The sequence below is a fragment of the Oryx dammah genome, unplaced genomic scaffold, assembly GCF_014754425.2.
Source record: "Oryx dammah isolate SB20612 unplaced genomic scaffold, SCBI_Odam_1.1 HiC_scaffold_28, whole genome shotgun sequence".
NCBI classification, from domain to species: Eukaryota; Metazoa; Chordata; class Mammalia; order Artiodactyla; family Bovidae; genus Oryx; species Oryx dammah.
Genome location: NW_024070212.1, coordinates 114,651,565 through 114,675,871, shown reverse-complemented (window position 1 = coordinate 114,675,871; position 24,307 = coordinate 114,651,565). Strand labels below are relative to the sequence as shown.

General features: G+C 46.9%; 1 protein-coding gene across 10 annotated transcripts in view; it reads left to right on the top strand.

Moving 5' to 3' along the window:
* COL6A3 (collagen type VI alpha 3 chain) overlaps nt 1–24,307 on the top strand; it is a 91,036-nt gene that overhangs the window by 20,553 nt on the left and 46,176 nt on the right. For 6 of the 10 annotated variants that reach the window (XM_040231837.1, XM_040231838.1, XM_040231836.1 and 3 more), the window contains 7 exons: nt 4,058–4,660; nt 8,624–9,208; nt 11,307–11,906; nt 13,217–13,789; nt 15,868–16,476; nt 18,990–19,595; nt 21,577–22,191. In XM_040231837.1, coding sequence (XP_040087771.1) covers nt 4,058–4,660; nt 8,624–9,208; nt 11,307–11,906; nt 13,217–13,789; nt 15,868–16,476; nt 18,990–19,595; nt 21,577–22,191 — 4,191 coding nt within the window. The remainder of the gene's footprint in view (nt 1–4,057; nt 4,661–8,623; nt 9,209–11,306; nt 11,907–13,216; nt 13,790–15,867; nt 16,477–18,989; nt 19,596–21,576; nt 22,192–24,307) is intronic. The other 4 variants (XM_040231839.1, XM_040231841.1, XM_040231842.1 and 1 more) reach the window with 4 other exon arrangements.

The following is a 24,307-nucleotide window of genomic DNA, read 5'->3' as shown; positions in this document are numbered from 1 at the left end:
GATGCTTCTGATTCCAGTGGTTCTTGTCAGTGTCCTGATGATGCAAGGACTTTGGATGTGTGTTCATGTCCAGTGACATGCAGAGAACTAATTGTCTGGCAAGTTACTTAACCAGTCACCCCCATTAGCTTTCTTGCCAGTGCAAAGTGACTCATAGGGAAGGAATTCCATGTAAATTTCACATGTGTTGCACCACTGCGATTTTGACCAATACCCAGGACTAGGTTTCCTCATCAGCAACAGGCAGGGTGGAGGGAATTCTAGAATGGGCAGAAAGTTAGGGTGGAACCAAGGGCCTCTTACTGAGGTGAGTTCCAGAAGGAGAGATGTGCATCCCCCAGGATGAAGGGAAAGGAGAAGAAAGAGATCAGAAGGAAAAGGAGAAGAAAGGGGTCATGTAGCTAAGATATTGAAGCGGAAAGGGAAGAAGCTGGGAGAGTTCAGCTTGAGCTGGCATCAGTCATTTCAATAAGAGATGACAAAGCAGGAGACACAGTGGTGTTTGGGAGTGTAGAGTAAGCTGAGCTAATTTTGTTCCAGAAGTTGTGCATAAGATGGTTTCCCCAGTGGTTACCTGTGATGTCAGCTTTGATAGGGGTGGAAGGACTCATGGCGCTACCAGTGGGTCTGCTTCTAAGATAGTGAGGGACAGTGTGGATGACTTGCATTAGACCTGAAGGTCATTCCCTGCTTCAAATGGTGTGTCTCACCTCTGCCTTGTGACGTTAGTGTCAACTCTGCCAGATTATAGGGAAAGAAGGTGGCACTCCGAGAGCACCCCAAACCAAACACTGCAGGTTACAAGGAGATTACAAGATGGCAAGTCTAATGACCTTCTGCATTTGCTACAATGTCCACTAATCATTGCATTTCTGAATACATCTCATCCATGTCAAAAATCAGTGAAGAGGATTAGGAGTGAAATGGAACACCTTCTCTTTATTGATGTTTTGGCCAATTCAAGAAAATGGGTGGATGAGTTTGCCTTTATGTTTAACCATTATATAAATGGATAAACAATTAGATTACCACATTAATGCAAAATAAGCCTATCAACATAGTCTCTTTCCACACAGATGACAAAACCTTTGTTTTTATGCCAAGAAAGCATCTCTGTCTTCTAGTGCCCAAGCCACTAGCAGCTCCAGGGTGGAATATTAATCCATTTATATTGTCTTTTCTAATTAACTTTACTCTGCAATTTCTCTTGTATCATGTTCCACTGGGTGTTCCACAGCAGAAAAAAAAAATTCCTAAAGTTTTTGGAAAAGGTAGTCAGGAAGCCATTATGGAGATAGCTAATAAGTTAGGGCCATTTCTTTCCATTATCTATCCACTAGGTAACTTTCCCCCAACAACATACGTATGATCATCACTGTTCTTAATGAACTCTACTCAAGCAATCCCTGAAAGCTGTGCTTTTGAAAATCCCTTTTATAAATGGACATAAGATACAAAAGCTTTACTATAACAAAAGCTAAAAAGGTGACCTACATTCAGTGAGGACGAGTTTTCTTTTCTTTACAAAACAAAGATTTGGAAAACTAGCAAAACCTATCTGTGATTTTGTGTTTGCATAAGAAATACAAATATGATCTTTTATATTTTTCTTGAAAAAAGGAGCATCCCACTAGCTAAAGAAGGCACTGTGTTCACACCAATGTGCTCAGGAAAAGTGTTTCCAACAATGTTGAAAGCCCCTTCAATTTTTCCATGGATGTTTCGAAACTTTTCCATAGAAAATACCACTGAGGGTGTGATACTAATACATGAGCTATAAAAGTAGAAAACCAGACAGTTTCATATGTTAAATGTTAGAAAGATCCGATTCCTCTTAGAGTTAATATTGGTCCCTGGTGTGCCATGCTGTACACAAGAACCCGTGAGCGCGTGTCTGTTTGAGGCTTCAGCTCTCCTGGATAACAGCATGCCCTTGTGTGTGTCCCATCGTCTGCAAAAGAGAACAACGTTGTTTTTTCAGTGATGACAAATTATCCAACATTTTTCTATGACCTGCTGCTGTTCAGTTTTTTAGAAGACAACACTCAAGGGTTTTCCCTCAGTGTTTGTTTATCTTATTTATTCTATTGTGAACTGCAATCAGAAAGGAAGTAACAAATTAATAAGGAATGAGTCATCCTGCGATTTAGGTGTCATTTTCCTTTTACTGATCTTAGGCTCAGAGGTAACCCTTCCTGAAAAGGCCTTGGTTTGGTGAGTAAGGGGTTAGTCTCCCTCTGTCCCTCGGGGTCGCTGGCTTAGGTCTGGGCAGTGTTGAGGAATTCTGTGGTGTGGCTTGCGGGGCCTGGAGCTCCTGGGACAAAGTGAGCCCTTGCTATAGCCTGCAGTGCAATCCACACTGCTGGAGCTACATCCTCCCAAAGGCCCCTCGGGAACCTTGTGGTTCCACTGAAGAGTAAAATGCTCTGGAATTCTTAGCAAAGGCTAAGTTAATATCTTATATGATCTTACAAGATATTTCCACACCAGTATCTTTCCCTATGCAAGGAATTCCTCTGCAAAATTGTTGTTAGGGGTTTCTTGCCTGTAAGCAGAGAAAAAGACCAGTTCTGATTCCAGTAATCCTAATTCCAGCCACTCCTGGTTCAGTTTACCCAAGCAGAAAGCTTGGAGAAGAACATCTCATGAGACAAGATTTGTATTCTGTTTCCATTTGGAAATAAAAGGAATTTTGTTAGTACCAGGAAGAATTAATTTTACATATAAAATGTTCACTGTCCTTACAAATATCAGAATGAATGAGTTTACATATAATACAGTTATACCCCAAATATAGCTTCCTAAAATCCAAACTATAAATACTGTCTATGCTTACATAAAATCTCTGCCTATTCCTAACACACACTTAAGTTATTAAAAAAACACTTACTACAATAATTTTGCTTTTCCTATGGTTTAAATCAGGCTGATTTAAACGTTCTGGCTGAGGCTTTGAAATATTCCACCCAGGTTGGTAGTTTATTGATTGCAATTCCTTGCTCAGTGCTTCTGTGAAACCCCCATTCTCAGTCACAGAATGGACGTTTCATGTTTGCCATTGTGAGGAGAAAAGAGGTCTTGGTCAGCCTTTTTATGTCCATTTGTCCAAGCCCAGAACTAACTCTGATTCTGGGTCGCCTAGATACCCACGGTCCTGTCAGGCACTTGGTCTAGGATGTCATAAAAATAAGGTTGGATAATTATGTCATGACTGGTTTCATATCACTCTGCTTAACATTGTTCTGCATTTTGTGATTGAATATAGAGGCAAAGGTAAAAATAAATGAAGAAAACATTCATCCCAACCCCAGGTCTGCATTTGAGTTTTACACAATGAAAACAACATTTGAGAAAAGAAAATTAACCCAAAATGTAGCGAGTATTTTTGGATAAAAACTGAGGATGAAGTTTGAGTTCTTCTTTTCATGTTTCCAAAGTGGAAGGTTCATAGCCATTTTGGTTTCTAAAGAAAAGCAAAGCATAAACAATGGTTGCTCGAGGAATCAAGTATTTAACATACTGGGACAATGAGTCACCAAAGCCTAAATCTGAGATTCTGTTTTCTGCTGTGGATCTGGACTAAGAAAATTCTTGTGATCACTTGAGGATTATAACAGAAATGTCCTGAAATTCGAAATCATCTTTAGACCTTTGTTATTGTGGTCTTTAATTTTCTCCTGTAGGTCAGGTAAGACACAGTTCTGTGTATCTATGGTTCCCTCCAAATTCAGTAGAAAATTTCAGAATATACCCAAGACTTCTCCCAGAAAAGTAAACATGATCTTTTGAAATTTAACTACAAAGATGGTGCAGAGGAAACTTTGCTATTAAATAAATGCCCCTACCGAACACCATCATTTCTGTTAAGAAGTTGCCTCTTATCCATTCAGAATGCAGAACTAAAAGAGAATTTCACGTTCCTTAATCAACATGTGTTTTGTTTGTCCATATTTCGTGTTTCTTAATGGTTTCTCAAGAAACATGTCAGAACACCGAACGATGCATGTGATCACGTGTTCTAATGCTTTCACATTTTTTGCATTTCTCTCTTTTAAAGCACAAGACTCTGCTGACATTATTTTCCTTATTGATGGATCAAACAACACCGGAAGTGTCAATTTCGCAGTCATTCTCGACTTCCTTGTAAATCTCCTTGAGAGACTGTCAATTGGAGCTCAGCAGATCCGAGTGGGGGTGGTGCAGTATAGCGATGAGCCCAGAACCATGTTCTCCTTGAACAGCTACTCCACCAAGGCTCAGGTTCTGGATGCAGTGAAGGCCCTGGGGTTCATTGGTGGAGAGCTGGCTAATGTTGGCCTTGCCCTGGATTTTGTGGTGGAGAATCACTTCACTCGGGCGGGGGGCAGCCGAGCGGAGGAAGGGGTTCCCCAGGTGCTGGTCCTCATAAGTGCTGGGCCTTCTAGTGATGAGATCCGAGATGCGGTCGTAGCACTGAAGCAGGCTAGCGTTTTCTCGTTTGGCCTCGGAGCCCAGGCCGCCTCCAAGGCAGAGCTTCAGCACATAGCTACCAATGACAACCTGGTGTTTACTGTCCCGGAATTCCGTAGCCTTGGGGACGTCCAGGAACAATTACTGCCGTACATTGTTGGCGTGGCCCAAAGGCACATTGTCTTGCAACCGCCAACCATTGTCACCCAAGGTACGTATGCTTTTCTCACCATCTGTGTGGTAGTGGGTGTTCTGTGTGTGGTTCTGTAGGAGTCAGGCGGGCGCCTTGCAGAATGACTCGCCTTGGAAGAACCTGTAAGTACCTACTGTCCAGTCCTTCCTAGATGAGCTAGTTCTTGGATGTGGTGTCTGGGATGGTTGCGGTGTTCCAAAACACCCCCAAAGATCTGTGAGTGCGTGGAAAGCTCTTGGTGGAACACGAGTTGTCAAGAAAGTGTGCTTTCATGGCTAATTCCAGAAACCTGTTACTTTGAGGGTATGCAACACCATCATTCATTCATTCATTTCAGCCGCTCAGCTGTGTCCAACTCTTTGCGACCCCGTGGCAACATCATTATACCATTTACTTATCAAGGGCTTCCCAGTGGCTCAGTGGTAAAGAATCCACCTGTTCAGTGCAGGAGACAGAGGAGACAGGTTCAATCCCTGGGTGGGAAAGATCCCCAGGAGGAGGAAATGATAACCCTCTCCAGTAGTCTTGTTTATTTCAACGAAACAAGAATTCCATGGACAATTCCATGGAGAATTCCATGGACAGAGGAGCCTGGCGGGCTACAGTCCCTGAGGTTGCAAAGTGTCAGATATGACTGAGCGACTGAGCACACACACACAGGTGTGATCTACTCTATTGCACTCGTCTGAAAAATGGATCTCAGTGGATCATTGCGATTATGAGAAAATTACTGCAGGATAACAGGGTTGAGCTCTGAAAGTCAGCCTGTTAGACTGTGCTGGCTTCTGAGAACTGTCTCCCCAGAGTCACTTTCGTGACGGGTAACAGCAATGGCACTTCTGGAAGTAAGAAGTAACAAAGGTCTCACTTGGGGGTATTTATGGAACTTTTTTCCCCCTCCTCTTGTTGAACTGAAGAGGAATTCTGTTGATGGAGGGATTCTACACTCAGATGGCGGGCCTTTGGCAAAAATGTCTGATTGGAGTCATGTAAAGAAACATGAAACTTGTCAAGTCATATAACAAAATACATTTCACCAATGTGGGAGAGGGGAGGTATATTCCAAAATTTAAGTAAGAACCCAGTGGCTCTTGATGTAGTGGCAGGTAAAAGTCTGACAGACTCAGGTGCACCAGCTCCCACCCCTGGTAACCTCACCTGTCTGTCAGAGACTGTATTGCCAGTGGTATTAGGCATATTGTTGGGCGGGGTAAATTAAGATTTGGTGCAAAATTACATCCTGAAAATTCTCTTGATATTTCCAGACACCTGTCTGACTGAAATACAATATCGTAAGGTTTTTCCCTGGGCTGGCATACTTTTGGAAACAAATGAACAACTTCCATAGGTTTTGTAACTACTCAGGAAGTGCCATTGCAGCAGACTGGACCTTTGGTACTGGGTCTTACGTTACCCAGCTGTGTGATCCTGGGCAGGCCACACAGCCTCTCTGGGTTCCAGTTTTTTCAACTGATGACAAAGGATGAAAGGATATTTCTATTCCAGGAGAAGTTTCAGGTTCGTTCTTATCCATGGCAATCCAGGCCCTCATGTCAGCTTTCCTTAGCTAACTCTCACTCCTCACTTACAAAAACATCTTTGGTCTCTGCGATTCATTTTTAAATGTTCTACAAATACTCTTGGCGATCACGTATGTGCCGGACACCATGCCAAGCGCTGGAGACCCCAGCGCTGGTGGACCAGACTGATGTGGCCCTGGTTCGTTACAGTGAAATGGGGAGACAGATCACAAAAGTGGAAAAAACTACTCCCAGAGTATGCCAGAGGAGGACATTAAAGAGTTCTGTCTTGGAAAGGAGGAGGGAAAGAGCTGTAAGAGAGTGCCCAGGGAAGACTGATCAGAGAAACTGCAGGATAGAAGCAGAAGGGCAGCAGAGGGAATAGGTGCCAGGGGAGGTGGCCGGTCCTGCAACGAGAGGGAGCCTGGCCCCACCCAGAACTGTGGAGAGGAGGTGGCCTGGAGTTCCCTGATGCCTGGGCCCCTGGAGAAACCTTTGGTTTAGAGGGTGAGCATCACCAGCTTGGCTGAGTTTTCCAGGGGCTTCTGTTTTCTCAGTGAAGCTCAGGGTACAGGAGCACCTGCTTTATTGGAGCTGGGGTCCCTGAGTCACTGAAAAGAGTTTCCCAAGAGTAGCCTTGAGTCACCCTAGGTGGTTGCAGAGGAAGACAGCAGCAAGGAAGGGCCGTAGGGACTGGACATTTGAGGCGACTTTGCTTAGGAGCAAGAGAGAGATGACCACTTCCAGTCTTGGCTTGTGAGGGCAGAAGGGGACTCGACGTCCTGCCGGATGTCAATCAACAGGGAGCTGAGGGCTATAGCCGATTGGTTACAGGACCTTCAGGGTCACCTTGGCAAGGGAGTTTGTGCACCAGCCCCAGCAGAACCCTGTGAAAGAGGGGAGACAGAGCTGCTGGGCCCCCCCCCCCCCCCGACCCCCACAGCAGGAAGAGGAAGTCCCTTTCTGGAGCGGGGGGGCGGGGGGGGGAGGCGCGCGGGGGGGGGGGGGGGGGGGGCGGGGGGCGGGCAGGGGAGGAGATGGGATGAGTCAGCCCGGTGACTGGCAGATGAAGGGATCCGCCTTCCTCTGCATCTGTTCACATGTTCACACATCTTAGTGAGGACAGGAAGCTCTGCATTTGTGGTTTCAGCACCTGCACCTACCGTATAGACGGGGTGTGTGCGACAGTGTGTGTGTTCAGGTGTGCTTAATGTCCGCGTGTGTCTAGAGGCACACACGTGGTTACCTGCACAGCTGTAATGTGACTTTTATGTACCTGTGGAGAGAGGGAGAGGAAGGAGGTAGGGGATGTGGCTTCACGTGTCTGCAGCCTTCACGGAGAGCTGGAGGACTAGGGATACACTGTTCACACCACAACTTAATGCCAAAGCAGTGGTCCTCACGTGCCTATCCCCGGATGCTTCCTGTATACGGTACCTTACATGTTTCTCTTACAGAAGAGACTCTGGACCAACAATGTCAATGTAGTCAACATTAAGTAAACTAAGATGTTGCACACCATCCATCTGACTGCATGGAGCAATGAGGCCTCCTCACATTCAGATAATCATGCAGTAAGCTGCAGACACACCTGCCTCTGCTTGCACCGTTTACCATCTTACAAGTCTCAGAAGCCTTCTCTGGTTTCTTGATCAGGTGCTGAGGTCTGATACGTGCCTTGGTTCCCGAGATTCAGGCGAGTTGCCTGAGAGTTGATACAACAGGTGGACACAAGTTCATAGTCACTTTGAGGCAGTGATCTTGTTGAGGCATTTCTGCTTTGTGATTTGTCTTTGAGTTATCATAACCTTAACACGTAATGTGGGAACTTCACAACACAGGTCTCTTTAAATAAAATACTTCTGGGCCACTTGCTAGTTTTGACACTGATTTCCTTTTGACATTGATTATGCTGCCAAATAATTAGTGTTTTTCTCCTTGACTGCAAACATCAAGGCATAGACCAGAGAAATGAAGGGAATAGGGTGTTGGTGCTCTTTCGAGTTTTGTACTTGGTGAGAGGTGTTTATGAAATCAAGGTTATGAAACACAACACCCTCTGAGCAGGCACGGATCACTTCTTTAATTACTTGAGCCATGGCTTCATTCTCGCATCTAAAGCCCCAGCAATGGATTTATGGCAGAAAAAGAGCTTTCTGACTTTTTTAGTGTCAATATAGTAAATAAGTGGTGGATAAAACTACACTGATTTTTGAACAACTGTTTTGTAAAGCATTCTAAGAGAAGGTAGGGGGGTTGGGGAGCCCCACCTGCCAGCAGCAGGGAAGGACACTGCTGTTACTAATGCATGAGTTAGGCTAAATCCCTCAGGGGCTCCCACCAACTTGACATCGGCAAGAGCAACGGGAGCTCCCCGTGGGTGGAATTAGCGATGTAGAGGGTCATATTGAACATGACGGGTCAGGCCATTCCACTTACCTTGTCACGTTGCTACCTACAGTCATTGAAGTCAACAAGAGGGACATAGTTTTCCTGGTGGATGGCTCTTCCAAACTGGGACTGACCAACTTCAATGCAATCCGCGACTTCATTGCCAAGGTCATCCAGAGGCTGGAGATCAGACAGGATCTTATCCAGGTGGCGGTGGCTCAGTATGCAGACACAGTGAGGCCAGAGTTTTATTTCAATACCTACCCCAGCAAGAGGGAGGTCATAAACGCCGTGCGGAAAATGAAGCCCTTGGATGGCTCGGCCTTGTACACGGGCTCCGCTCTGGACTTTGTTCGGAACAACCTGTTCACCGAGGCGGCCGGCTACCGGGCTGCCGAGGGGGTCCCTAAGCTTCTGGTGCTGGTTACAGGCGGTAAGTCCCTAGATGCGGTCAGCCAGCCCGCCCAGGAGCTGAAGAGGAGCGGCATCCTGGCCTTCGCCGTCGGAAACAAGGTGGCTGACCAGGCTGAACTGGAAGAGATCGCTTTCGATTCCTCCCTGGTGTTCACTGCCACCGAGTTCCGACCTGCCCCTTTGCAGGGCGTGCTGCCCGGCTTGCTCGGGCCTCTCAGGACCCTCACTGGAACCACTGAAGGTACGAGGCGGGGGAACCAGACACACACGTGATAAGGCGGTCTGCAGGGTGGGGGTGGGCAGTCAGACACGTGATAGGGTGGAGACAGACACGTGATAGGGTGGAGACACACACGTGATAGGGTGGAGACAGGCACGTGATAGGGCGGAGACACACGTGATAGGGTGGTCTGCAGGGGGTCGGGGTGGGGAGTCAGGCACGTGTTAGGGCTGTCACCAGGCAGAGCCTTTGGGGAATAAGCAAATTTATTTTGTGTTAGACTCAGACTCTTAAATGATGGAACTGAAGCCACCAGCTAGATCTACTTTGAGTTTCATCATATCCTGACTTGACAAAGACAGGACTTAAAATGCCGTGTGCTACAACTGTGTGTCGTAAACTGTCATAAAGTAAGAACATGTCACTTAAACTGTAGGACCAGGGGCAATCTGTCTTTGGCCAAAGCTTCTGGCCGAGGCGCTCACTTCTCAGCCCTGACCTCTCGGGAGGTCTCGGTGTTCAGTCTGCACTGGTGACTCCGGTCCAGCCCCGCCTCCCCCAACCACCAAGCGTAGCCTGGCTCCTCCCTTCCCAAGCAGATGGTCCACTTCTAAATGGCCCGAAGCTGAGCAGTGTAGAGCATTCACCCTTTCCTCTCTTGAAGGAATTCCTTCGATGGGGAAGCACAGTAAGGGGATGAGTGTGCAGATAAAAAGCAAGTGGTTCTCCACACCCCTCCTTTATTATGGTTATCAGTGAACAGTTATTTTTAAAGACACAATAGTGATCTATGAGCTTACAAATTGAATGAGTGCCATTCACCGTCCTTAATGAAGATGGATATCACGGAAACAAGCTTCCCTGCCTCACAACTTTTACCACTGGAAGAATGTTCGATGCATGAGCCACGGTGCATGAATGCATGCTCACTCATCAAGCACTCTGGTCTTCCAAAAGCCTCCCTCCCTCCCTCCCTCTCTCTCATTTCCTTAAAACTTCTAATCTACACTTTCATAGCTGAAGTTCAATTTGATGCAACAAATAGGCTAAAAGTAGTTGTTAGGTTCCAATTTTAGTGAAACATCAGGGAAGAGATGGGAAAGAATTCCACCCACCCCCCCCGCCCGCGCCCCCCCCGCCCCCGTGGCGTGTGTTGGGGAAAACACTTTGATTTGAGAAATACTTTTGATTCTTCAGGCTTCCCTGATCAGTTGGTAGAGAATCTGCCTGCAATGTGGGAGACGTGGGTTTGATTCCTGGGTTGGGAAGATCCCCCAGAGAAGGGAAAGGCTCCCCATTCCAGTGTCAGGAGAATTCCCTGGACTGTATAATCCATGGGGTTGCAAAGAGTCGAACACAACTGAGCAACTTTCACTTTTATTCTTCATGAGGGTGAGGGCCGCCTCGGCCAAGCATAGCAAAGAGTTTCTTTGCATTTTAATGTGTTTCAGTCATTCCGTGATCTCACTCAGGAGGAATCCTCATGGGTACTTGCTGGATTATTGCCTGGCAAGGCCGTGACTCCCCATAGAGGAGTCTCAGTAGAGAATGAAACATGGACCTTCCTAGGAAACTTTCAAGATGAGAGCAACCTAATTTTATTGATTTCTTATTTTTTTTTTTTTAGCCTTAGGGAATTTGTGTTCTCAGGTTAACGTGGGCTAACACTTCTGTCTAAGTGAAAATCTCTGTGTAGATGTGTAGAGGGAATCCCTGGGAGACCCAGTCTCACCCAGGTAAACCTGTCTCTGTTCGTGGCTATAAACTGACTGATGCTGAAAGACACAGCACCCTTGTAGCTTTCATTTCCACAGAAGGAATGCTCCATTTCAAGGATTCTGATCACTACGGTTGGTTGCAAACATTCTAGCTTTGGCACTGTATCACTCTGTGACCCAGTTGGGTTTTGTAACCTCGGCTATCAGTACACCTCACAATCACCAGCCCCCACTGGAGGAAAATATGCAGCCTTCTGCCATATTTTATGAGATGGACGTGCTTGGCCTCACTGGTGTTCTCTGTATTCTACGTGTTGGCATGTGTGCCCATGTACGGGCACACATGAGGAAGCCCTTTGCGGTTGTGTGTGTCTCACTGTGTTTTCTGTGCTCCACTGCAGTTCACGTAAACAAAAGGGATATCATCTTTCTTTTGGATGGATCGTCCAACGTCGGAAAGACCAATTTCCCTTATGTGCGGGACTTTGTCATGAACCTAGTTAACAGCCTTGATGTTGGAAGCGACCACATTCGGGTCGGTCTAGTGCAATTTAGTGACACTCCGGTGACGGAGTTCTCCCTAAACACCTACCCGACCAAGTCAGAGTTGCTAGCTCACCTGAGGCAGATGCAGCTCCAGGGGGGGTCGGTCCTGAACACGGGCGCGGCCCTGAGCTATGTGCATGCCAACCACTTCACCGAAGCTGGCGGCAGCAGGATCCAGGACCACGTGCCGCAGCTGCTACTCTTGCTCACGGCCGGGAAGTCTGAGGACTCCTATTTGCAAGCCGCCAACGCCCTGGCGCGCGCGGGAATCCTGACCTTTTGTGTGGGCACTAGCCAGGCTGATAGGGCGGAGCTTGAGCAGATTGCTTTTAACCCGGGCCTGGTGTATCTCATGGATGATTTCAGCTCCTTGCCAGCTTTGCCTCAACAGCTGATTCAGCCCCTAACCACTTATGTTAGCGGAGGTGTGGAGGAAGTGCCTCTCGCCCAGCCAGGTAAAGCTCTGTGACTGCTCGGGGCTCCCTCTCCCCTCCCCCCCAGACACCTCTTTGGTGGGCAGGTGGCCTGGGCTGAACTCCAGAGGCTGATGACGAGCTGTGCAAAGATGATGGGATCCCTTTGGTTCATGGATTTTTGAAGGGAGGCTCAAGACACTGTACCAGCAAGCTTAGGTAAAGGGTGTTTGTCCTTGAAAGTCTAGCAAATCTAGCTTACGTTCTACCCAGGTTATCCCACCCTGGATTCAGAAGCTTTTACTTATTTATTTATTTATTTTTGCCCCAATGTCTCTGAAGATTCTGGCGTGCAAATCTGGATGGAAATGGGAGAAAAACAGAGAGAGAGAAAGCTGGATCCTCTTTCATACATGAGTATACATTGGGAACATCTAAAAGTGGAATTGATTTTCTTGATAGGATGTCTTTATGTTCCAAATCTGCTGTATCTAGAAAAATATTTGTCATAAACCTAACAAAGGCTGTGTCTTTTTGTGATGGTAAAGGGGTTTCCAAAGGCAGTCTAGGTGATGATGATTATGGTGGCAAATTAATAAGATGATGAACTAAGGACCCTTACTTCCACCAGTTGCTGACATCACGCAGATGGGTAGCTAGATGGAGCCCCCTGAAGCCTAATCAAAATAGTTCTAAGAGTGGTTTGAACAGAAACTAATATGTGTGTGACACATTGTAGGCCCCGATTGGCTGCTGCTGTATTTTCCGTAGTCTGACCACAGCAGACTGGAAGTCACCGACAGAGATCCTTACCCACAGAGTGGTGATAGACACTATTTTGGCTTCTAACCCATAACCTCAAATTTAATGGAAAGAGAATCCAAATAGAGCATTGATGACCCCTGATATGTGTCAATTACTTTTGGGTGGATAATCCATAGCAGCCTTTGTCACTAGAGACAGATCAATTTTTAAGCACAAAGATGATAAGTACCGTGTTTTCAGAAGCTGGTAACAATTTGGAAACATCATCTGTTCTCCTAGAATGATTGGCACCTGATGCTAGAACAGACCCCTAGGCTTTTCTTTGGCCTGCCGCCTTGAGGAAGCAGGGCACTAGATTGGGCAGATGGGTCCAGTTGTCCTAGCCCTGTGCACAAGATGCACTGCTTTGAAAGGGGGCATTTGAATGGCAGCTGGTGTGGGTTTTCTCCTCCCTTGCTGGTACAGTGGTCCTCAGGTGAATTGCCTGAATCCCCATGACTGAAAGCTAGCAGTGCTGGGCTGAGGTCGGTTTGGGGCCTATTGTGTTTTTGTCCCTCACTGTGCCCCACGACCCACTTTTGTTGCAGAGAGCAAGCGAGACATCCTGTTCCTTTTTGACGGCTCAGCCAACCTCATGGGCCAGTTCACTGCCGCCCGCGACTTTCTCTACAAGGTCATCGACGAGCTGGACGTGAAACCTGATGGGACCCGGATCGCAGTGGCTCAGTACAGTGACGACGTCAAGGTGGAGTCCCGTTTTGACCAGCACCAGAATAAGCCTGAGATCCTGAATCTCGTGAAGAGGATGAAGCTCAAGACGGGCAAAACCCTCAACCTGGGCTATGCCCTGGACTACGCACAGAGGTACATCTTTGTGAAGTCTGCTGGAAGCCGGATCGAGGACGGAGTGCTTCAGTTCTTGGTGCTGCTGGTGGCGGGGAAGTCATCGGACCGGGTGGATACGCCCGCACTCAACCTGAAGCAGAGTGGGGTGGTGCCCTTCATCCTCCAGGCGAAGAATGCAGACCCTGCTGAGCTGGAGCTGATCGTACCATCCCCAGCCTTTATTCTGGCTGCGGAGTCCCTTCCTAAGATTGGAGACCTGCAACCACAGATCGTGAACCTCTTAAAATCGGTGCAAAATGGGGCGCCGGCTCCAGGTAAGGCACAAGACATCTGGTTGCTTCTGCAGTCCGCTCTCCCCAGTGTGAGCTGCCTCTAGGCTGCTGGCTCCAGATCCTCAGGTAGAAGCCCTCCTTGGTTTCCAAGAAAGATAGGTAACTTCTGCAGTTGTTCGTTGTTCAGTCCCTAAGTCATGTCCAACCCTTTGTGATCCCATGGGACTGCAGCACGCCAGGCTTCTCTGTCCTTCACTGTCTCCTGGTATTTGCTCAGATTCATGTCCACTGGGTCAGTGAAGCCATCCAACCATCTCATCCTCTTTCACCCCCTTCTCTTTCTGCCTTCAGTCTTTCCCAGAACCAGGGTCTTTACCAATGAGTCATCTTTTCACATCAGGTGGCCAGAGTATTGGAGCTTCAGCTTCAGCATCAGTCCTTCCAATGGATATTCAGGGTTGATTTCCTTTAGCATTGACTGGTTTGATTTCCTTGCAATGAAATATGACTTTTCGTTCCCAAGTTGGCTCTCTAACTTCTCTCTAGGGAAAAACACAAGATTCAGGGTGATCACTTTTAAGGACATTAGACTGTTTCATCATAAGATGCATTATAAAGATTTAGACATATCAATGATGAAAAGTAATTATTTTTCTAAAACCAATACTTTTATTATGTGCATAATAAAAGGCATATAACATGGTTCCATTAGAACTAAAAGAGTCTTCTTCTTCACATATTTCCCAAATATCTTATTTTAAGTGGCTGTCACCGTGTTATAATTCATTCTCTGTTTTCATTAGAAATACAAAGCATGAATTGAGACAGGCATATTCCCATTATAAATGCTATATTAAAGTTTCTGAGTAATAATCTTTGTTACCATGACTTCATGTTTAACCACTTTCCACTGGGTGATAAAAATACAGTAACAAGAGTAATTAATTTCACATATAATCCCTTTGATTGAAAATGCAGAACCTAGAACTTCTCTTCAATGACGACTGGGCATATTTACTGTTGGTTTTGGGTGGTTAACTGGACATCTGGGTTACATTTCCCTCCATTGACCCGCTGTGACTTGCAGCAGCTCATTTGAAATCTCTCATCTATAACATGTGATGGTTATGCAGATTCTGCCAACCCATGTCTCTTCTCCGCCCTCAACATTTCTTCTTGAGTACAGCTTTGAATGTTAACGATACTGTTCAAACATACAAAAATTCTAAAATAATTTTTGTTATTTTAATTGTTAATAATTTCCTATGGCTGCTTTAAAAAATTATTGTGATCTTTGTTGTTGTTGTTAAGTTGCTCAGTCATGTCTGACTCTTTGTCACTCCATGAATGGCAGCACGCCAGGCTCCCCTGTCCTTCACCATCTCCCGGAGCTTACTCAAACTCATGTTCATTGAGTTGGTGATGCCATCCAACCATCTCATCCTCTGTCACCACCTTCTCCTCCTGCTTTCAATCTTTCCCAGCATCATGGTCTTTTCTAAAGAGTTGGCTCTTCGCATCAGGTGGCCAAAGTATTGGAGCTTCAGCTTTAGCATCAGTCCTTCCAATGTTTATTGAGTTGATTTCCTTTAGAATTTAAAGCCACCAAATTAGACTTAAATGACAAATTCAATGGCTTGAAACAGGATGATTTTACTGTCTTAAGTTTTAGAGGTCAAAATCCAAAGCCCGTTTTATTGGGCTAAAGTCAAGATGTTACCCTTCCTTTTGGAGGTCCTGGCTGATAACCCTTTTTCTGGGGTCTGGAAGCCACCTGCATTCTGTGACCCACGGCCTCTTCCCCTCCATCTGCAGAGCCAGCAGGGTAGCATCCTCTCTTGTCTCTGACCTCTGCTTCCTTCCTCACATCTCTCTCTGACTCTAACCCTCTTCTCTGCCTTTTAGAGGACGCACGATTGATTACCGTGGATCCACCTGTATAATCCAGTACACATCCCCATGCCCCTGATCCTTAATTTAACCACCCCTGAACATTTTCTACCGTACAAATGCCAGGGATTCAGAGTTGGATATCTTTGGGGGCTGTTACTCAGCGCACCACGGTTGGTATGAAATTGTCCCTTTCCTGCCTTGAGTCACAGAGGCGGTCTTCCTTGCAGTTTCAGTTGAAAAGGATGTGGTGTTCCTGATTGACGGCTCCGAGGGGGTCAGGAGTGGCTTCCCACTGCTGAAGGAGTTCGTCCAGAGAGTGGTAGAGAGCCTGGATGTGGGACCAGACCGGGTTCGCGTGGCCGTGGTGCAGTACAGTGACCGGACCAGGCCCGAGTTCTACCTGAATTCCTACATGGACCAGCAGAGCGTGGTCGGAGCCATCCGCGGGCTGACCCTGCTGGGCGGGCCGGCCCCCAACACGGGGGCCGCCCTGGAGTTCGTCCTGAGGAACATCCTGGTGGGCTCCGCCGGGAGCCGAATAGCGGAAGGCGTCCCCCAGCTCCTGATTGTCCTCACGGCCGACAGGTCTGGGGATGACGTGAGGGGCCCCTCTGTGGTCCTGAGGAGGGGAGGGGCCGTGCCCATCGGCATCGGCATTGGGAACGCTGACATCACCGAGATGCAGACCATCTCCTTCATCCCGGACTTCGCCGTGGCCATCCCCACCTTCCGGCAGCTGGGGACCATCCAACAGGTCATCTCGGAGAGAGTGACCCAGCTCAGCCGCGAGGAGCTGAGCAGGCTGCAGGCGTCTGTCATCCCCGTGACACCTCCGGGTAAGGAGCCAGTTCTCTGGCACTTCCTTCCTTAAAATATCTGGGGCTACTGGGACTGTGGGTTACAAAGGCTTCTCAGTTTTGTTTCCTCGGCCATGGGGAGTGAAAACTAGGGTTACATGAAGAAATAGGAGCCACGTGGCCTCAGTGGCCAGAAACGACTTGGAGAGAGGCTGAGAGTCGTGTTTTTAGCCAAATTTAAGTCTAAAAAGAGAAGTGGGCTTGGTTTACAGTTCAGACCCCTAACTCTGCATGAAGGCTTCTGGGTTGATAACTGAAGAGAGGGGCCATCTAGTTGATAAAACTGCCATTTGATGCTGGATCCTTGTTACCCTTGTGGGTTCAGCTGGTAGCCTTCGATGGTCAGGGAGGGTGTTCATCCCAGGTGCCTCTGTCAACCTTGGGCACTGTTTCTGAAATGTTGGTATTCTCAGAGCCCAAGTGTGAAGATGGAGTTTGAATTTGCTTGACTCAGAGAAGGGAGTGTCTGAACTGGCAGGAAGGCCTCCTGGCTCTCCTGACCTTGGCTTATTCTACTTCCTGTTCTGCTTCCCCAGGCTTGATGCAGAAGAAAGGGGGCTCAGATAGGCCCACCCCTCCAAGAATGCCCACGGAGGACCTCCTCTCCCTGGGCCCTTGGGTGGGGAGGGCACAGTGGAGAACAGGCATGTACAATATCACCCCTGTGTGGCTCATGTGCTACAGAACAGCGTCTGCATCCAGGGATGGGGAGGCTGGGGTCGGCGGGGTGGGGAGGGAAGAGTGAAAGCAACTGAGAGAAAAGTAGATACAGGAAACCATTAGGGCGGGTGGGGGGGGGCAGCGTCCCCTCGCTGGTGTCCACGCAGAAGAGAGCACTCCCTGTGAGCCTTCCTTGGAATGTTCTACAGGGCTCACCATCCAATAAATTGGGGGTAACTGTGGGATAAATGCAGTGAGGGTTTTGTTGGCTGTTCCCTAATTGATGCATTTTGTGTGACTTGCTTGGCTGCAGGAATCTCTCTCTCTCTCTTTTTTTTTTTTTTTAGTTTTTATTTTATATTGGAATACCATTGATTTACAATGTTGTGTTCGTTTCAGATGTACTGCAGAGGGATTCAGTTATACATATACATATATCTGTTCTTTTTAAAATCCTTTTCCCATTTAGGTTATCACAGCCTATTGAGTAGAGTTCCATGTATTATACAGTAGGCCCTTGTTGGTTATCTTTTTAAATATGGTGGTGCGTATATGTCAACTCCAAACTCCGACTTTATCCCCCCCCCCACCTTTTCCATGGTGCATCTGAGGCACTGGTGCGCCCAGGAAGGCTCTTTGGATGCTGGCCTCATGTGTGGCAGCTTCTTTAAACACAAGCCTGTGTTTCTGCAGCAGTGTGACTCCTGGTCTATTTGCTCCCCCTTTTCAGGAGGACTGCTTTCCACCTTTTCCTCATCCTGCTCCATCCACACCTCTCCCTCTTCAGTGTACCCTGAGCTGGTGATCTTGATTTCCGTTTCACTAAGAAAGGATAAGTAAAATCAAAGAAGAACATCTCTGCTTCCCCTGACAGTCTGCCTCCTCCCTATTCAAGAGTGCCTCCCGCAACTCTCCTGTCTCCTGCATCATTGATTCTCCAATGCACTGGATGGATCCTTTCATGATACGTACGCAGTGGCTTTCCTTCTCTCATAAAAACCCCCTGGATGCCCTGCTCACTCCTCCAGGAGGGTCCCAGTCTCCTTTTTTAAAAAAAATTTAAAAATTAATTTATTTCTTTTAATTGGGGTCTAATTACTATACAGTACTGTGTGGTTTTTGCCATACACTGACATGAATCAGCCACGGGTGTACATGAGTCCCCTGTCCTGAACCCCCTCCCACCTCCCTCCGCATCCCATCCCTCTGGGTTGTCCCAGTGCACCGGCTTTAAATGCCCTGTTTCATGCATCGAACTAGGACTGGCGATCTAGTTCACATATGATAATATACATGTTTCAGTATTATTCTCTCAAATCATCCCACCCCGGTCTCCTTTATAAGCATCATCTTCTATAGTTCTCTCTGAACTCACCCTAACCTGTTGTTAGCTCTCCCTGCTCCACAGAAAGTGTGCTGGGCAAAGTCCCTCCATCTGGCAAATCCTAGGGGTCAGTGTTGGGCGCTGTTCCACTTGACCCGTGAGTGTCATCGGGGTGACCCGGGGTGACCCGGGTGAGGGTCAGTTGTGACCCCCTCCCTCCTGGAATGCCATGCTCCCTTGGTCTAGATTCGGCTCCTGTGTGTCTAGGTTCTTCCTCCTGCAGAGTCATTCTTCCTTATCCTCTGCTGGTTCTTCCTCTTCTCTCTGCTGTGTCATCACTGAATTCCCCAGGATCCTCTCCTGGGGCTGGTATTTTAACTTGAATAGTCTGAATTAGGATGCCTTGCCTGCCGGGTGTCAATTCTGTGACAAGCTGGGAGGCGGTTCATCATCACAAAGGCTCTGGTGCCGGTGGAGTTGAAGCCCTATGATAACATTTGATTCACAGTGGTCAGCGGCAAGAGGGACGTGGTTTTTCTCATCGATGGGTCCCAGAGTGCTGGCCCTGAGTTCCAGTACATCCGAACGCTCATCGAGAGGCTGGTTGACTACCTGGATGTGGGCTTCGACACGACCCGGGTGGCGGTCATCCAGTTCAGCGATGACCCCAGGGTGGAGTTCCTGCTGAACGTCCACTCCAGCAAGGACGAGGTGCAGAACGCGGTGCGGCGGCTGCGGCCCAAAGGCGGGAGGCAGGTCAACGTCGGGGGTGCCCTGGAGTACGTGGCAAGGAACATCTTCAAGAGGCCCCTGGGGAGCCGGATTGAGGAGGGTGTCCCTCAGTTCCTGGTCCTCATTTCCTCTGGGAAGTCAGATGATGAGGTGGACGACTCGGCTGTAGAGCTCAAGCAGTTTGGCGTGGCGCCAATCACGATCGCCAGAAACGTGGACCAGGAAGAGCTGGTGAAGATCTCACTGAGCCCCGAGTACGTGTTCTCAGTGAACACCTTCCGAGAGCTCCCCAGCCTGGAGCAGAAACTGCTGACACCCATCACCACCCTGACTGCCGGACAGATACAGCAGCTCCTGGCCAGCACACGATACCCACCTCCAGGTGAGACTGGGTGTTGGCTATTGCTCTTCTGTTGTATCTTCTCAAAAAAACACACACCATATATATATATTTATTATTTATATTTATTTATATAAACAATATAAATTTATATAAAATAAATAATATAAATTTACATAAATAATATAAATATAATATTTATATATATATATATATATATATATAAATGGGCTCAAAGGCGATGATGCTCACAAGTAAAGCTAAGATAACAGACACCTGTGATGGAACCAGCTGGGACTGTGGCTTGTTGCAGGGAAGAAGGGCTTCAGGAAGGGCTGATGGCAGGATTTGAATTTGCCAAAGATGGTTTTGTGGAAGGCTTGAGGAAATGGGACTTTGCCCTGGATTGGATGTTGTTGAGAAGGGGAAGTAGTTCTTTGACTGAGTATCTTACTAACTCTCATGGCTAAAGTTGTAATTGGTAAAGAAACAGTGGTCACACCTGTGATCCAAGATGGGGGGTGGGTATTTGGTTACTTTTGTCTTCTTTTTGTCAGTGTTCAGACACAAAAAGAGCATGGCTTTCCCTGATGTTGATGTTCTGTGAAATCTTTGGTGTTCCACTGGAGAATCCAGGGTCTGGCTGTGTGTGCTGGGCCAGCTTTTCTGTTTTCAACAAAAAATGGTTCCATTCCACAACTTGCTCAGCTTTTGCTGTGCAATTTTTTCCACTAGAAGTGGCCAGTGTGTTATGAGGCAAAAGGTTGAATTTGTTGAGAGGCAAGATGTGAGCTATTTAATAAATGACATCCAGGAAGTACCTAGAAATCTAATTAATAGGAAGGTATGGTTTATCTTTCCTGAAAAGTGAAAGTGTTAGTGGCTGAGTCATGTGACCCCATGGACTGTAACCCACCAGGCTCCTCTGTCCATGGAATTCTCCAGGCAAGAATACTAGAGTGGGTTGCCATTGCCTTCTTCAGGGGTTCTTCCCAACCCAGGGATCAAACCTAGATCTCCTTGGGTCTTCTTTACTATCTGAGCCACCAGGGTCCCTTATCTTTCCTAGGACTTTTGATTAATTGTATAGTGAAAAAACCGATTCATGCAAAGAAGAGAGGGGAATAATAGCGAAAATGAAAACTTTGTATAAATGCTAGAGATATGTGAGGAAAACGAAATACTCTGAATCAAACACCCTGGGAGAGAGTTGGGATTCTCCTGGCTGTCACTGGCTAAGTGGTGGCCTTTGTCCTCAGGCGTAATAGTAAGAGCTGTCTCTCTTTTCTTGCATAATAATAAGAACTGTCTCTCTTTTCTTGCGTAATAATAAGAGCTGTCTCTCTTTTCTTGCGTAATAATAAGAGATGCCTCTCTTTTCTTGCGTAATAATAAGAGCAGTCTGTCTTCTCTTGTGTAATAATAAGAGATGCCTCTCTTCTCTTGCGTCATAATAAGAGATGCCTCTCTTCTCTTGCGTCATAATAAGAGCGGTCTCTCTTCTCTTGCATCATAATAAGAGCTGTCTCTCTTCTCTTGTGTAATAATAAGAGCTGTCTCTCTTTTCTTGCGTCATAATAAGAGCGGTCTCTCTTTTCTTGCATCATAATAAGAGCTGTCTCTCTTTTCTTGCGTCATAATAAGAGAGGCTGGTCTGGGTGATCTCAGTCTCTGCTGGTAGTAACAGTCATGATTCATAGATTATGGTCACCCAGGATTTGTTTCTAAGCGCTGTTGATTTTGAAAGAAGTTGTAACCCAGACTGCAAAGCCACCATTAAACTCAGAAAGGGGAAGTTTTGGAGAACTAACAGTATTTCAAGAAGCAGAAATTGTTTTGATGCCGAAGGCCCAATTTGTAATGATTGATTAGAAAACCTGGGAGACAAACGCACGCACATTGGCTGGTACTTTTCACGTTAATTAGCGTGATGGTGTCATGGAGTGTAAGTTCAGAAACGAAACCAGATGCGCACAGCACTCAGCGTCCTGTGCTGAGTTTTCCTTTTCCTCCTCACCTGCAGCTGTGGAGGCCGATGCTGCGGACATTGTCTTCCTCATCGACAGCTCTGATGGCGTAAAGCCGGATGGCATTGCACACATCCGGGACTTTGTTATCAGGATCGTGCAGAGACTCAACGTCGGTCCCAACAAAGTGAGAATTGGGGTCCTGCAGTTCAGCAACGACGTCTTCCCAGAATTTCAACTAAAGACCTACAAATCCCAGGCCAGTGTGCTGGATGCCATACGTCGCCTGAGGTTCAAAGGGGGGTCTCCTCTCAACACTGGCAAGGCTCTGGAATTCGTGGCAAGGAATTACTTTGTCAAGTCTGCCGGGAGCCGGATAGAAGATGGGGTGCCCCAACACCTGGTTCTAGTTCTGGGTGGAAGATCCCAGGATGATATTTCCAGGTATTCCCAGGTGATAAAATCTGCGGGAATTGCGAGCTTAGGGGTTGGAGACCGAAACACTGACAGAACAGAGCTGCAGACCATCACCGGTGACCCCAGGCTGGTCTTCACGGTGCGGGAGTTCAGAGACCTCCCCAACATAGAAGAAAGGGTCATGAATTCCTTTGGGTCCTCCAGGGCCACCCCTGCACCTCCAGGAGTGGACACACCCTCTCCCTCAAGGCCAGGTATGTGCTGTGGGCCCTGGGACTACAAAGTGGTTATTATTTTATTTTTATTTAGTTTTAATTGAAGGATAATTGCTTTATAATTTTGTGTTGGTTTTTGCCATACATCAACATGAATCAGCCATGGGTATACGTACGGCCCCTCCTTCTTGAACTTCCCTCCCACCGTCTACCCCTTCCCGCCCCTCTGGGGTGTCACAGAGCTCCAATTTGAGCTCCCTGCGTCATACAGCAAATTCCCACCGGCCATGCATTTTACATATGGTAATGTACACATTTCCATGCGACTCTCTCCGTTTGTCCCATCCTCTTCTTCCCCGCCTCTGCCCCATGTCCATCTGTTCTCTGTGTCTGTGTCTCCATCGCTGCCCTGCAAATAGGTTCATCAGTACCATCTTTCTAGATTCCACGTATATGCATTAGTATATGATATTTATTTTTTTTTTACTTTCTGGCTTACTTCCCTGTGTATAATAGGCTGTAGGTTCATCCATCTCATTAGAACTGGTTCAAATGTGTTCCTTTTTATGGCTGCATAATATTCCATTGTATATACATACCACAGCTTCTTTATCCATTCATATGTCACTGAATATCTGGGTTGCTTCCATGTCCTAGCTATTGTAAATAGTGCTGTGATGAACATTGGGGTTACATATGTCCTTTTCAATTATGGTTTTCTCAGGGTATATGCCCAGTAGTGGGATTACTGGGTTGTATGGTAGTTTTATTCCTAGTTTTGTAAGGAATCTCCATACTCTTCTTCACAGTGGGTGCATTAATTTACATTCCCACCAACCATGCAAGAGGGTTCCTTTCTCTCCACACCCTTTCTAGCATTTATTGTTTGTAGATTTTTTGATGGCCATTCTGAGGGAACACCAACTATTTTTTAATTGAAAACAGTCAACATTCATTTTAATGATTTTCTTCTCTCAGATTTGTGGCTGTGATACTGTTACAAATTAAATGTTTTTTTAGTTGCTAAGTGATGCTTGAGTCTTTTTGATGGCCATTCTGAGGGAACACCAACTATTTTTTAATTGAAAAAAAGCAGTCAACATTCATTTTAATGATATTCTTCTCTCAGATTTGTGGCTGTGATACTGTTACAAATTAAATGTTTTTTTAGTTGCTAAGTGATGCTTGAGTCTTTGTGACCCTCATGGACTGTAGCCCGCCAGGGTCCTCTGTCCATGGGATTTCCCAGGCAAGAAGACTGGAGTATGTTGCCATTTTCTTCTCCTGGGGATCCCCACTCAGGGATCAAACCCAAGTCTCCTGCATTGGCAAGTTCATTCTTTATCACTGAGCCACCTGGGAAGTCCCTAGAAATTAAATACAAGAAGAATAACTCCGTTGGAATTGTAGGAGGAATAGAAGGTACCATTTCAGAAAGCAAAAGGTCCTTGCTTCTTCCATGAGTTTCCATGAGACTAACTGTAGCCTTGTGGAGATGTGCTGTAATAGTGCATCGAGGGTTAGCCACAGACTCATTGGCTCTCAGAATAAAATGGCACCATTGAAGCTGTTCAGTCCATGCCCCCCCAAACATGACTGAAAGGCAGCCTCTGTCCTAGGTGGTACAGAGGCAACCCTCCTTCCTTGGACTGAATGCACCTCCCTGGGGGAATTGAGAGCTGTCCACCTATAGCTTTGACCTCATGCTCCTGGATCTGACCTTGGGTGCTGCCAAGAGCAAGTTGAGTTCCTCCACCAGCCCATGTCTTTCTGAGCTCCTCCGCAGGTGATGGCCATGCAGACGTCTGGAGCAAACGATTAGGGTTGCTTTTCCATGAGGCGTCGCATTCCACTGAGTTCTTTCATATCCTCCCTCTGTGCTGGTGGTAGAACATCCCACAGTGCCCTGGATCTCCCTTCTCTCGACTCTATTCTCAACTCCTTGCTTAGAACTGGGAAATTCTCTCCAACAAGGCATTTGGCATGCTGTCCAGCAGTCCTCCAAAGGTGCATGCAGTCTGCTTCCTGTTTTCTAGCCTTTCTCCAGCCTTCCCTTCCCTTGCCTCTAGGACACATCCCCCCTTCTGCCAGACACTATCATTTGCTTTTGACCAGGAAGAAAGAGCTCAGTGGCATTTCCTAAACCACTTGATAC